The sequence below is a fragment of the Anarrhichthys ocellatus genome, unplaced genomic scaffold (genome assembly GCF_004355925.1).
Source record: "Anarrhichthys ocellatus isolate YVR2014 unplaced genomic scaffold, GSC_Weel_1.0 scaffold1, whole genome shotgun sequence".
Taxonomy (NCBI): domain Eukaryota; kingdom Metazoa; phylum Chordata; class Actinopteri; order Perciformes; family Anarhichadidae; genus Anarrhichthys; species Anarrhichthys ocellatus.
Window position 1 is genome coordinate 7,899,493 of NW_022280031.1, and position 15,218 is coordinate 7,914,710.

A 15,218-nucleotide genomic window follows, 5' to 3' on the forward strand; every position below is an offset into this window, starting at 1 on the left:
ATTTCCAAACGTGTAACATGGTCTGTATTTATATTTTATACGTGTGATATGCACTAGAGCGAGAAAAACGCTTTGTTTATGAACAGTTTGATCGCATTTAAGTTGAAACATGATTGGTGAGCAAGTCAGGAACCGTTTCCGTGAAAGAAGACGGTGCATTTCGTAACCTGTCCACGGGGGGGCGATGTTTCAAACTAATGACCGCCCATCTCCATCACCCGGAAACGATCACTACAGGTCAGTTAGCATCGCGCTTCCAACATGGCGGTGAATCTTGCAGACCTCTCCCTGCCTCAATTAGAGGGACTGAAAACCCAACTAGATCAGGTAAGTCAGTAATAAAAAGTAAAGTATGAATCTATTGTGACTGTTCGATATCAACGTTATGAGGGCGATAATCTGAATGGAAATGACAGGGTAAGGTAGCTAGCTAGCACATCTGAAGCTAACGGTACTTAAATATGCAGTTAGCATGTTAGTATTATTGTATGTCTGTCATCGTTTCACGCATTTCGACAGGAATGAATTATACTTTGAAATGTGGGCTTATTTTTTTGTTCTTATTGTAAATCAGTGGGTTTCAGTTGTCTACTAACGTTACGTTCTTGATGGAGTCAGAAGAGTTCCAGGTGTGGTCGTTTTGACTGTTAACGGTTGTTTTGCTCATTTTCATGTTTTGCAGGAGATCGAGTTCTTGACGTCTTCAATAGGTCAACTCAAAGTTGTCCAGACGAAATATGTTGAAGCCAAAGATAGTATGAACGTCCTGAACAAAAACAACAAAGGTGAGTAGAATACTTTGCTCTGACTTGGTGCCCCACCAATCTTTTGAAAGGGCTCACTGCAAACCAGTGTGTTGCACAAAATGATGTGCCTTGAATATGCATTCGGTTTCCCCAAAGCGTAATGTCGTCATGTTAATGAAAGCAGCTGAAGCTGATTATGTGTTAATTCTTCCTCTCCTCTGTCATACAGGAAAAGAGTTGCTCGTGCCACTCACCAGCTCTGTATCCTTCCTCTCGGGGGCTCATGTTGTGCTGTTTTGTGTTGTGTGTCTAAATGAAGTTCTGTGTCTCTGGAGACGTGCGTACTTTCCCTTGACAGTTCGTTTTCTCAGATGTACGTCCCTGGAACGTTAAACGACGTGGAAAATGTATTCGTGGATGTGGGGACAGGATACTATGTTGAAAAGGCAAATATATTTGCATTTGAAAATCCATAAGTAATGTAATAAATTATGTAATTTACAATGTAATGTAAAACATTCTTACCCTAAATGTAATTTATACTCTCTCTGTAGAATGTGGAAGACTCTAAGGCTTTCTTCAAACGTAAAATAGAGTTCCTCACAAAGCAGATCGAGAAAATTCAGCCAGCGCTTCAGGAAAAACACGCCATGAAACAAGGTAAGCTACTTTCTTAAATAGATATCTGCTTCCTCATTATTTTTTCACATTTTTCCAATTCAAAGCCAGAAATGTTGATGCTACAAGTCCCTTTATGTTTTAACTAATATAATGTGTATCACAAGGCAAGTCCAAAACACATTTTAAAATAATGAAATGCTAGTTATTTTGCAAATTAAATTATTACAAAGTTATATTCACTAAAATGTAGAAAGAGTTTTCACTTTAAAAGTTATTAATATACCACATAATATTTTAGAGTAAAACTAAAATGAATTTACTAATATACATGCTCCAACAAAACATGATAAACAACAAACAAACAAGCTTTGAGTGGAAAATATTCTATAATTTGGCTCAACTGACAAAAGGTTTTACAATCTGTACAACATATGACATCCTCTGTCCTTGGACTCTCGCATCGGATAAGGACCCCTTCAAAAAAAAAAACAGGGGAAAAAAGGAAGAAACTTCAGGGAGAGCAACGAAGGAGGGATCCTTCTGCCAGAAAGTTCAATATATGTAACGTGGACAAAATGAACATGATAAATTTACAACATAGTCAATCCATATGACAGAAATGATACGTATAATGAGAACAGTAACAGCATTAGTAGCAGTAATAATAGTAGAAATTATAGTAAAATGATTACTAATAACAGCAGCAATGGATATAATAGACTGATCATGAAAGCACTAATTGTACCAGTAATGGAAGTAGACATGCGACTAATGATGGGAGCAGTGGGTGTTAGGAAAGAATACTTACAAAAATACATCCTCCATGCAGCACTCTGTAACACACTTATTTACTCGACACATTGTGTTCTTTCTTACAGCGGTGATTGAAGTCATGAACGTGAAGATCCAGCAACTACAACAGACCCAGCAGGCATCCCAAGTGGTTGGACCCACCAAGGCTTAATGAGAGCACCTGTTTGAACTCTTCATGATGATGGGGGGGTGGGTTATGTTTGTGTGTGTAAACCATGTCACCAGTAGGCTATTGTCTTGGTAAAGAAATCATCTGTATTTGGGCAATTTAATTGGGTGTCTGTTAAATTTGCATAATTAAAGTGATCACGGAACATGTTTTTTGTATTGTTGTGTGTTCATCAGTGGGGTCCACTACCAAGACCTCTTTTCTTTTAAATGTATTTATGGTTCCGGGCTGGCGAGAGGCATTATGGTTAAAGGTTTTCCTTTCTCGAGAACGCGATACCGCTCTATCTAGTATTATTTCATCTTTTTTTGGCCAAGCATGTGGACACGTACAAAGAATTCGACTCTGATTTTATTGATTTGGACCCAAGATACTTGTGTGACTCCACCCTCTTCACTTCCTCTCCCTGGATGACAACCAGCGCAGGGGCCGCTTGTTACGCTGGCAGTCCAGCTCAAGGTCACTGGCTTTGCTTATATAGAGCTTCAGGCGATTGTTGTTAAAGCTCTCCGTTCTCTATCAAAACCCAATTCGGTACCACGTCTCAGATATATGTTGTATTTTTTTTTATGTTCCTTTCCTTCCAATGAGTAAATTGCACCTGCTAGATGATGTAGGTTTCCAAATGGTTAGTGGTTACTCCACTTCTTTCAACAACAAAACTACTAATTTAATAATAAGACAACTTATGTCCCACCCCATAGGTTATTATTTGAGGACCAGTTGATGAAAAAATGATGAAATAAATAATTTACAGGAGAATACTGTTATGCTTCTAGAGCAGTTGAGCAAACGCATGGATATATAATTAACTGATTTGTGACCGTAGTCTTGTGAATCTTTTTTGTTCTTCCAATATTAATTCTATAAATTTGGTAATTTATAAAATATTAATATTTCACACTGTGATCTGAGAAAAACATTCTATGTATATGTATATATATTTTACATTCTGCTTTGCATCCCTTCAAAGCGTGGAAAAGAAACACTTCTCAGTTGTGGACTCAAGTTGCTAATGAAAGACGGAAGTTCTCCCATATCTGTTACAAACTTTACATCGGATCATTTCCTCTCAGCAATGCGCAGCCAGTAATGAATGGTAACTCGGATTTGTTCGCAATGTTACGTGAAATCTAGCTCACTTAAAAGATATGCATGAACAAGCTCTGGGAGTCGCGTCACGGGGAGCTTAAGGCAGGTCTCGTAAATGCATCGCCTCGTCCTCTCTCAGGGGTCACCGTCGGGCGGTGCTGGTATTAGCGTCGCTGTTGCCGGGCGGAGTGCAGCGTGTTGGGACAGACGGTGCAGAGGACGCAGCTGTCACGTGCTGGACGAGCGGTGCCTCGACGAGAAGGAAATTCAGTTTAAAATACCACATGTCGTGTGATGGGAAACGCTTTCTTTAAAAACGGAAATCAGCTAAAACAGTCGTCAGTGTTATAAACTAGGGAGCTTTCAAAGTTGTCGTGCGCACTGACGCACGTTCGGCCGTTTGAATAACGTTACCGGGGAGACTATAAATACGTGCGCACGGTGTTTGGTAAGCGGTAAAGCTTTCGATACGAATCAAACCAACGGGGCAATTTGAAATCTGCCGGAGAACTGAAGGAGGACGTAAGAAGAAGGACGGAATCGAAGCAGCATGGTGAGTTTTCGGGGCCTGGAGGAGGTGCACGCTTTAGCTAGCACGCGACAACCTGTTTGCGTCCTTCCAGTGAGACTCGTGTCGTCGGTAGCTCGACCGTTGTAGTAACTTTATACTTTAGCTGCTAATTAACGGTCATACTCCCGAAACACGACTTTTATTATTCGCACGGACAACTCGCGATGCGTTTCTGTCAACCTGTCAGACTAACGAGGTTACGAGTGTAAAGTGAGGCCGGTTCTAACTGGTCTGCTAGTAAACTTAAGCTAGTTAGCTAAAGGCAGGTATTTAGGGAGTCACAACATGGTTGACGGTAAAACACCAAATAACGTTACCCCATCAACACGTGTTATAATACAACGAAGTGGAGAACACCTTCACATCTCGCTTCATGACACATCGCGCTACATGTGTAGTTTAATGCATTTACGGTTCACACATAGCGACCACAAAAAAGTGATTTGTGTTTAATGTTAGCCGATGCAGCACCGTGTGGCTAACGGTGAATAGCTATCGAGGAGTTCTGTGATAAAGGTCATGGCAATACGCTGCGGAGACGGAAACCTTGAGATGGGAACGGTGTGGGGGTGATTTTGGTAATCGATTAACAACAAACGCTGCTTATCTAGGATTGGCTTTTGTTTCGTGTCGTATGTAAAGATTCTGAACATCGTCACATATGGTTGTGTGGGCACCACGTGCTCTTTCTTCCCGGAGCAACGCTACTTTGCTTCACTGCAAAACCTCCAGCGCTGCTGACTTGTAATATAAACTCTGTGTATATGAGACTGGTGAGAATTAACTGTTGTGAGAGGGTCGCATAATGGTTTTGCATAGATGACTGAAGCGCACTCGCGGTTCAGCGGTGGGTGACAGGTCTACCTGCCCGGTTCAAGTTACGCTGGAGCTCAGAGAGGTGTGGTAACACGTGACCGCTCGAGAGGCGGAGTCGGAGGGATAAGGAAGCCAATGAAGCTATCAGATGTGTGTGAAGGAGAAGAGCTGCGGGCTCTCAAACTGGTTTACGAGGTCTCTGATCAACTGTAGTATTGGCTATGGAGGAAGGGAGTCTGTTCTGAATGTTTTTGTGTATATATTGTTTTAAAGGTAACCTTACCTGAGGTCATGAAAAGCATGCACATATGCGAGGATTCAAAGGGGAGTCGGGGCTCAACGCTGTGATTGCCAGGCTGGGAACCAGGCATAATCTTTTGTTTGCCCAAACTGAAAATATGGTTGCCATTTTGCACATTCTTTTGTGATGTTGACAGGATAATTGAACGTTTCACCCAACAGTCAAACAACTTAATTTGCTTCACCATTGTCTCTAAAAACAGAAGCCGCGCACACACACACACACGAGTAAAAGCACCAATGCCTATGCAGTGTTGTCTAGCTCTGGCTGTAACAGCAATATCTAAATATTACCAATGCAAGAATTATTAATTATGTATTTAGTTTAGGCTGCACATTTTGATGTTTGCTGTCCCTTTTTATATGTTAAGTGCTTGCAATCTCACTTTTTTCAAAATCAAGATTATCAAAACATTGCTTCCTGCTCTAACTGTACTTGTGTGTTTCATGTAGCTTACTGCTGTGTAAGGTGTACTCAACATATTTTCTGTAACTTGGTGTTCTTCTAATCATGCAGGTTACTACAAAGGGAGCGGGTCTGAACCCCAATGCTAAAGTGTGGCAGGAGATCCCTGCCCACCAGAATGACATCCCGGAGGAGACTGAGGACTCTCCTTGTCTACTAACCTGCCCTCCTCCCACTGAGACGACCGACGGTAAGAGCTTAGTGGTGCAACTAAGATAAAGCATGACAGCGTTTGTTTAAAGCATAAGATGCTGTTGTCTAAACATGATCTCTTCTATCTTAATTTACTCAGATGGTCCGTCTTCAGGAGGAAAAGGATGCGATGCTGAGTACCCTGACAGCACTGCTGACTATGCCTCTGTACCCACAGAGGGCGTTGTAAATGGCACGGACCAGCCTGACGTGGGGTATTTAGTCTTTGACCCTCAATGCGAATCAGCCATAGATGCTGATGCTTCTGAAGAGCAACCAATGTCTGAGGAGAGCCTCAGGGAGTCTTTGAAGAAACAGCTCGAGTTCTGCTTTTCTAGGTTAGTAGGTTTTTTTTATATTACACATTGCAACTGTTTCCAGTGTGCATACAGCTGTGAGAACAACATCAGTAATGAATAATTGAATTGCCTTGAGATGTTTTTCATAACTGCAAAGAACTAGCTATTTCCAGTGGTTTATCATTGGTCCAACAGCCATTGATTACATTTAATTCTTCAATCATTTTGACTGATGTTCATTTGTCCAATGTTGTTTTGGGTGTTTGCAGAGAGAACCTATCTAAGGACCTGTACCTGATATCCCAGATGGACAGTGATCAGTTTGTTCCCATCTGGACCATTGCTTGCATGGAGGACATCAAATCCCTTACCACTGATGTGACCCTCATCCTGGATGTACTGCGAGGTACCAGTGCTGCTTTTCTGCCTGCATTTGGGACAAATGGTCGCACATTCACTGACATTTACTTTACAGACTATATCTATATCTATATATCTATATCTATATCTATATATCTATATCTATATATATATATCTATATATATATATATCTCTATATCTCTCTATATATATCTATATATATCTATATATATCTCTATATCTGTATATATCTATCTGTATATATCTATCTGTATATATCTATCTGTATATATCTATCTGTATATATCTATCTGTATATATCTATCTGTATATATCTATATCTCTATATATATCTATATCTCTATATATCTCTATATATATCTATATCTCTATATATATCTATATCTCTATATATATCTATATCTCTATATCTCTATCTATCTATATATATATCTATCTATCTATATATATATCTCTATCTATCTATCTATATATCTCTATATATATCTATCTATCTATATATCTCTATATATATCTATCTATCTATATCTCTATATATATCTATCTATCTATATCTCTATATCTATCTATCTATATCTCTATATATATATATCTATCTATATATATCTATATATCTATATATATATATCTATATATCTATATATCTATATATATATATCTCTATCTATATATCTATATATATATATCTATCTATATATATATCTATCTATATATATATATCTATCTATATCTATATATATATATCTATCTATATATATCTATCTATATATATCTATATCTATATATATCTATCTATCTATATATATCTATATCTATCTATCTATCTATATATATCTATATCTATCTATCTATCTATATATATCTATCTATATATATCTATCTATATATATCTATCTATATATATATATATCTATCTATATATATATCTATCTATATATATATCTATCTATATATATATCTATATATATCTCTATATCTATATATATCTCTATATCTATCTATATATCTATATATATATATAAGAAAAGAAAAGATGATTGAAGAAATAGATTTTTTTGTAATTATTTTCGCATATAGTGTTAAATAGGTGCACAATAGGATCTGGGGTGTGATCTAAAAGGGCTTTTTTTTTTTCTCCATCTCGACTTCAACTAAGAGTAAAATACACTGAACTACATTTCAAACTGCAAAAGCTAAACACATAATATGCAAGGCTATTGTTTAGAGCAGTCTCCTAGTAAATCACAACAAAGGAGATGGTGTAAGGATCCTCCAGAATCACCAGTAACTATTAAATGCATTGTGTCACTGCTAAGATCCCCACAACATGTTGACGCCACAGTGAGTTTCTGTTGATGGGTGGTGGTTTTCTTTGTCATGTCTGCAGCTTCTCTGCATGTTCTTTCCTGTGATGATTACCACTTCTGCAAACTGTTTTCCCAAGGTGAAAATCCTAAAGGGTGTTTGCAACTTACAACTCAATAATTGTTTTACATTTATGCTTTTTATCATAGTTCTGCTAAACGGGGTTGTGTTGATAAGGACGCTGAGAGAACTTGTCAGAATGTGTTTGTAGTTGACATGACGTAAACCAAATAAAAAATAAAGATGCTGTAGATACAAGCACGCAAATCCTCTAACGGCACACTGTTTAAGTGTCTTAGGGTTCATCGAGTAACTTCCAGATGGTGAAAACACTTGTATTGAGGTTGTGTCTTTGTTACAGATTCGCCGATGGTGCAAGTTGATGAAGCTGGAGAGAAGGTTCGGCCAAACCACAGTCGCTGCATCATCATTCTGAGAGAGGTGCCAGAGACGACACCAATTGAGGTAAAGAGGGTTCTACACTGCACGTTAAGAACAGTCCTCCACATCACCCAACTATCCCACATAGCTGCTGACAAGAATTCAGTTAAAGACACCTGCCTCACTGCACTTTGACTTTGTTGTAGCTCATTGACAAGTTATAATCACAGAGGCTGCAGGGAGATGTTGTGAGTTTAGTGTTGTTGGGTGAAGTGTGTAACATGTGCCTTGCATCTCTTTCACAGGAAGTGGAGGCTCTTTTTAAGAGTGAAAACTGTCCAAAAGTGTTAAGTGCTGAGTTTGCACACAACAGCAACTGGTACATAACATTTCAGTCTGATATGGATGCACAGCAGGTACGTCTCCACATTAATGAACATGGGGCTTATTTCTGGCTTAAATTTTTGGTTGAATGTTATTTTATTTGAATTAGTATGCCATAAGTGTCTGTTAACAAATATAACTGCTCATTAGAAGTAGGCTGTGTTTTGCTCTACTTCCATTTGTCTTTGAAACCAAAGGTGACTCCATGGTGCGGGCTCAATATTTGAATTAGATAATTCTTGATTACAGGAGTCTGTTCACTTTGTAAGATGCGAAACTTTACGGGTAGATGCTTTCAAGAAATTGTACGATTTATTACGGCAACTTCGTCTTGTTTTAACAAGTTTACAGTTCTGAGCACTGAACATCACACTAGTGCTCTGGGAGTGAGGGGGAGGAAAGCTTGTATTTCTTAGAATCAAAAGGAAGCGACACAGATTTTACAATATTGTGAATATTTGGTTTGCTGTTTTGTCCGTAGGCCTACAGATACCTGAGAGAGGAGGTGAAAACCTTCCAGGGAAAACCAATCATGGTGAGTTCTGTGGCTGAAATACATAACCAATAATTTACTTTATTTAGTTTTTATTTCAGGCTGGATCACTTCTTCTTATTTGTTCTATTTTAGACGGTAGTATGAGACCCAGCAAGCCTTGTCACACGAGTAGTTGTTATCAGTGGTCACGTCACTACCCTTTGGCTAAGCCGTGGCCTCAGGAGTGACCTTGGGATATGTGTGCACACAGACTTGATAAGCAAGGAAGTGTTGCACACTGATATCTCCAGACACTTTGATACCCCTCCTTATAACAATGTGGCATTTCAGGTATCTAATGCATCCTTTTTCAGCTGGACTTTGAGTTGACCTTGTTTTATAAAACACACGAGGCTGTGACGTTAACGGTCCTGTCTAAACCCCAGTGATGATCAGTATCGCGCTTGGAAGGACCCATATGCACTGTGGCTGGCTGGGAGGAACTTATCATCTGTGGCTCTTTACCAATCTGCTGTTTCTCTGCTTCTACACACTACCTCTACTCATCCTCTTTAACTCCCCCCTCACTTCCTCTCCCTCCCCCCTTCTTTCCCCTAGTCAGTACAGTGCTGTATGGCCTAATGACCGTGAGATTATGAGATCTGAGGGGACTAAGTGACGATGGACAGATCTACAATGCTACTCGTCACAGTCCCATCTTCACTCTGAGCAAGCACAGCTAATTGTCTTCTTTCTTCCTCTCTCCCTCCCCACAGGCCCGCATTAAGGCCATTAACACGTTCTTTGGTAAGAACAGCTTCCGCAGTGTGGACTCGAGTGTGTACACTCAGCATGCCCAGCCACAGGCTCAATATAGCTCCCCAGTCTACATGCAGCAGGCATACAGCCCTCAGCAGCAGTACCCTGTGTACCCCGTGGTGTCTTCCTCCTGGAACCCTGCCGTCGTCCCTTACTTTGAAACACCACTGGTGAATGTTATCTTGACTTTTTTTTTTTGTTTGTTTTTTTACATATGTATTGTTCAGAGCATCAGAGACAATTTTACAACGCTTATGGTCAAATTTGTATTTACCACTACCAGGCACCTTTTCCGCATAGCGGTTTCATGAATGGTTACAGCAGTCCTGAGAGCTACGAAGCAAACGCAAGCATCAACACCAATCGGCCCATGAGCAGGAACCGGTAGGTGCAAGTCGCGATGACATAACTCTTAATGAAACATTTGAGGACACGTGTGAAGGATATTAAGTATTGCCTAAAGTATCAAATAATGCTTATTCATGGTAGTAAGAAATGTGTTTCTTTTTAATATTTGTGTCTGCCCAGAAACCATGTTAAGGGTCACCCAAGGCCTGGAGACGTGCCTTCCTCTTCTCTGGTTTCGGGGCCCCTGATGGATGGCCTGTCTGCTCCCTCGAGTCCACGGCCCCTCCAGACATCAGGGATGGCAACTGGCACCACTTCGGCAACAGAGTTTCTCCCACAGGCCACCGTACCCAGTGGGTATCTGAGCGGGGCTGCAAGGGGCAGGTGAGAGAATATCATCCTGCTTATTAACACTGTGGAGATGACGATTTACAACCAAAATGTAACCGACTAATACGCAACAAGGCGTGTGTTTTGTGTTGTGAATAATCTTCAGTTTGTGTACCTTGTCAGTTTGCTTTCTGTTCACCTCTCAAAAGTTATATTGTCTAAATTTGAAATTGTTAGCACAGACACAGCTAAGAAATCAAACATATTTTTGCCTTTCACGATCCGTTCCAGGAAAATGTTACCTATTGCGTTCTTTGTTGTTTTATTTACGTATGAAAAACCTTCTAATGTGAAATGATCTGTCTTCATTGTAGGAGAGGAAGCTACAGAGGCATGAGGAGGAGAAGAGAAGAGGAATATACGGTCAGCATATTTCCTCTGTCATCCTGGTGTTATCTTATCAAAAAGTTGTCTGTTATTATGGTTTTCTTGGGCAAGCTTCAGTGTTATTTGACTTAAACTGTGCTTAACATTACAGAGGCCTGTTCCTCTAATGGAGGCCAAGGTAGCTCCTCCACCAAAGTTTGACCTGGCAGCTTCCAATTTCCCTCCTCTGCCGGGATCTGTGGTCAGTATGCTGGGAGAACCGATGCCAGAGATGCGCCTTTCTGATGTTGTGCGTGGCCTGAAGGTGACTAACAAGGTAAATATCTTGTCCTCTTTGATACCTTTTTATTCTGGAGACTCGTGTAAGCAGCATTTAAGTCCCAGTTGTTTGAATGCACATCATTTTCAATTCTTGATTATTTCAGCCTGTAAACCAAGAGGTCAACGGGACCCGACAAACAAACGTCTCTGAAGATGCTGTAAGCAAACCAAGTGCTGTGACCCCGGTTGCTAAACCTGCTCCTGTGACACCACTCACAGTGGCACCACCACCACCACCACCAGTCTTAAGGTAAAGTTTTAATCAAGTTAATCAAATATCTGTGAATAGAAAGGGCATGAACATAGGTCATTTTCTATCTTTTACTTTTGTTTTAGTGTTTCTCCTGCGGTAAAGGAAGAGGATAAAGCTGAACCTTCGATTCCAAAAGAAACAATCTCCACGTTCTCGCAGGCTGCCTCCCCAACAGCCTCTAAACCTGCTGCCTCCCCAACAGCCTCTAAACCTGCTCCCTCCGCCTGCAGCCAGTCTGTTTCTACTGAAGCACCTTCCTCATCCCCCCCATCTCCAACATCGGAGCTGGTAAGGCCTGCCTTCTTACAGCAACATCAGCTGATAGCTCCCTGTTGGGTCATTCTGTAGAAGAAGCTGTTATGAGTTGTAGCCAGGTGTTCATATGTCAGTCTGTGGACAGATTGTGTCACTATGATAACGTCACAACACTTTAAGATGTCAGGAAACTGTACATGTGTGTAGTTGAGGTCATGATGTAGGCAGAGTTTAAAGATGGCTTTGGTCCGAGCAAGAGCGCTGGAAGTGGGGAAGGAGCTGTTGTTGGTGTGCTTCCATCTCAAGATGGTCTCGAGTGTTTTGTAGCAAATGACATGCAGCCACAAAAATATTAATATAAAACTTTGTCCTTTTTGTGCAAGATGGCAGCTGTAGCTGGGATTCACAGCAGTTTCAATGGATTCAATGAAATGTTAGAGTAGTAAGTCAAATGTATAGCAGCGCAAACTGCCACTGTAGCATAACACACTGATCTCAATGGTGATGTTGTGTTGAAGATGGATTATTGTATATTTTGGACAATATGGTCTTCAAGTGTTTTTTGTGTTTTATTACATGTGGGGAATTTATTTTACGTCTTGATTTTTTATTTCCTCCCATTCTTCTCTTACCAGGGGGCCAGAAAACTAAGCTATGCAGAGGTGTGCCAGCGGCTGGCCAAGGAGCCGGCCCAGCCGTCCCCCCCCTCCCCTCCGGCCTCCGCCGCTAGCCAGCCCCTGCAGGAGCTAAAGGTCAACAGGGGGGAGGAGCCTCGGCCCAACGGCAGGCGCACCGCAGAGAAACCCGGAGACAGCCGCCCGCCCCGTCAACCATTACGCTTCTTCAGAGGGGCGAATGGCCAAGTCCGACCCGGAGGACTGAAGACTCGGGAGCATCCGAGAGGCCTGAATACCGGCAAACCGTTCTCCCCACACCGGGGAGCCAGACGCAGCGGCAAAGAACAGAACATTCCCCCTGGATCTCCAAAATAACTAAAGAACAAGGAACCTACAAAACATGAACTAAAACAATATTTATGTAAATATATAATATATGTAAATAGACAGATGAATATATTTCATTTGACAGACTTTTTGCAAGAATCTTAATATTGTTGCAGGCCTGAAGTTATTTTTTAGGAAGATGCATATCGTCTGCTGACAGAATTGATAAAACATACTTTGCTTAAAGTAATATCACCACGACGTTCCCAAAAGATGGCTCCATGAACGAGCTACATCTGTAATGTGTGCGTTTGATATGGTGAGAGAGAGAAAGAGGGATGTTTTTACTTTTAAATATAAGGTAGACAAAACCCCGTCAACATCCAAAATGATGAATGAGGCACATTTTGTTTGTTTGAGTGGTTATTGTTGGCATGTGATTCATCTAGAGTGAAATCAAGGATGTCTGTTATTATGTAAGATACGGAAGGTGTTGAATCCATGGCGGAACAATGGAAACAGTGGAGTGTTTGATTAACAACAGAAGCTTTGAACTAGGAGTGGCTATATTTCAAGGCCGAACATTATGTAGAAACTGTCTACAAGAGATCCGGAGGAATACGAAATATAATTCAGAACATTGTGTAATGATTATAATCCTTCAGTGTTTTTGCAGTAGTCCTCTTTGTGATGCAGATATTAGATTGATAACTAGTAACGTTTGAAATAAGCCCTGCATACTTACTGGAGTAGATCGGCTTTTTTTTTTTTTTTCCCTACAGGATTGTATCAGTGATTTAACTCCTGTGCTCATCTGTATATCTTGTAAAAAAATATATAGCATGAAAACTCATGAGAATAGTAGTTGTCAGCCAAATAACCTGCTGTTGCTGAGGGTTATCGGGCTGGAGCAGGAGCAGAAACACTGTCTCCACGTTGTGTCAGATGTCACTGCTGGTGTCTGTGTGTGCGTCTTACAGAGCAGGATTACAGGGTTTGACGGCTAATTTTGGTTCCAGACCCAGCTTCTGGTGTGGATTATTCCGTATTTTCAGTTTCAGGAAATGTTTCTAGAGAGTAAGCTGCCTTTGCTTAGTGACTAGCATGTGAACTGCTAAAACATATTGGATGATCTGAGGGACCTCAGGAGGAGAAATTCGATTTTATTCAGAAAAATAGAAATTTGTGGCCTCTTCTTGATTAACGTAGCTGTTTGGTTGATGGTTGATGTCATGGCCAGTGTCTAAACTTGAGTCGGTGACATTGATTTGGGCATCATCTCTTGATTGGATACATAATAAGCTTCAGACGACTGTAGTCCTTTTTGGCTTAAAACCACTTTTGAGCTTGATCTCGTGAATGTCCATATGTAGCTGTAGCTTTCCTTGAGCGTGTGTATATACAGATTTATATTTGATCTTGGTTAATGTTCTCGTTTTTCCTGCTGGAGACAAGTTTCATTTTCTATAATTGTGTTTTTCTTCTCGTGGTATTCAATGTTTGTGTAATATTAGTAAATAAGTGTGTAGACTGATCTGAGAAAAGATGCTTGGGTTATTGACAACTGAATCAGCCACTCGTGGCTCGACAGTGAGCAGAACAAGACTGGACTTTTAGTGGCGGGAGTTGAAACGATCTATCCTTAAATCTCCAGGCTTTTAATCGTAAGAGAAGTTAGAAATGGAAAGAAGTTTCACAGAAAGGCTCAACTTGAGCTTATATGCGTTTCATTTGAGTGTTTTTGATTTCATCAGATTAGTCTGTTGTTGCAAATGAGAATTAACAAAAGATGAGTGAAGCGAAAGAATTGTAGGTTTTCAGGATTAGGGGGGTAAAACATTTTATCTTAGATAAATGTCTTCTGCTTGTAGGGACTCGACTACAGGGTTATGTGTCTTGTAATCAGTAGTTGTCTCCCTGTGTATACTGTATTTTGTTTGTGTAAGAGAGATTGCATCGGCTTCAGACTGCATGGAACTATTATCTCAAACCAAACCTCCGGTGCCTTAACTCATTTCAGTAAAAAGAGTGCAAGAATTGTGAGCACATCAATTTGTCACACTAAACATGGCCGGTTGATTGGTTGTCAAAATCCAACGTTATCAGTCTTTGACACTCTGAGACACTGGATCCTACTCAATGCAGATCTCAATTCATTGTAGGTGCAGGGCTGGTGGGAGTGGAGCTTAATGCGTGTTGCGCATGCTTGTTTGTCCGTTCATTTTCTTAGCTTGTCAATGCAATGTCAGTCTTGTATCAGAATCCTGCGTTTAACTCACAATCAAACATGAGATTGCAGTTTTCAGCCAAATACACTGGTTTTATTAAGTTATGTGATTGCTGAACCTGAGGTATAAGAATAAAAAAATATTTTTAAACGGCTGTCTTGTACTTTGTGTGTGTGCGCGTGTGTTATTGTTATTGTACATGTTATTGCAGCTGATCCAATTGCAGCTTCACATACAGCAGATGTGAATAAGGTAAAATCT

General features: G+C 40.4%; 2 protein-coding genes across 2 annotated transcripts; both read left to right on the forward strand.

The window, feature by feature from the left end:
- Positions 1-231: 231 nt before the first annotated feature.
- pfdn5 (prefoldin 5) lies at positions 232-2,498 on the forward strand. The gene is made up of 6 exons (XM_031850646.1): positions 232-327; positions 683-785; positions 976-1,007; positions 1,118-1,192; positions 1,301-1,406; positions 2,246-2,498. Exons 1-6 carry the CDS (start codon positions 262-264, stop codon positions 2,329-2,331), a joined length of 468 nt encoding a protein of 155 aa, XP_031706506.1. The 5' UTR covers positions 232-261; the 3' UTR covers positions 2,332-2,498.
- Positions 2,499-3,430: 932 nt separating this feature from the next.
- Positions 3,431-15,107, forward strand: larp4ab (La ribonucleoprotein 4Ab). The gene is made up of 15 exons (XM_031852793.1): positions 3,431-3,994; positions 5,646-5,784; positions 5,887-6,124; positions 6,355-6,491; positions 8,194-8,297; positions 8,519-8,629; positions 9,079-9,132; positions 9,849-10,061; positions 10,175-10,275; positions 10,420-10,623; positions 10,944-10,992; positions 11,108-11,272; positions 11,382-11,527; positions 11,614-11,818; positions 12,421-15,107. The coding sequence occupies exons 1-15, from the start codon at positions 3,992-3,994 to the stop codon at positions 12,775-12,777; spliced, it is 2,226 nt and encodes a 741-aa protein (XP_031708653.1). The 5' UTR covers positions 3,431-3,991; the 3' UTR covers positions 12,778-15,107.
- The last annotated feature ends 111 nt before the right edge of the window (positions 15,108-15,218 follow it).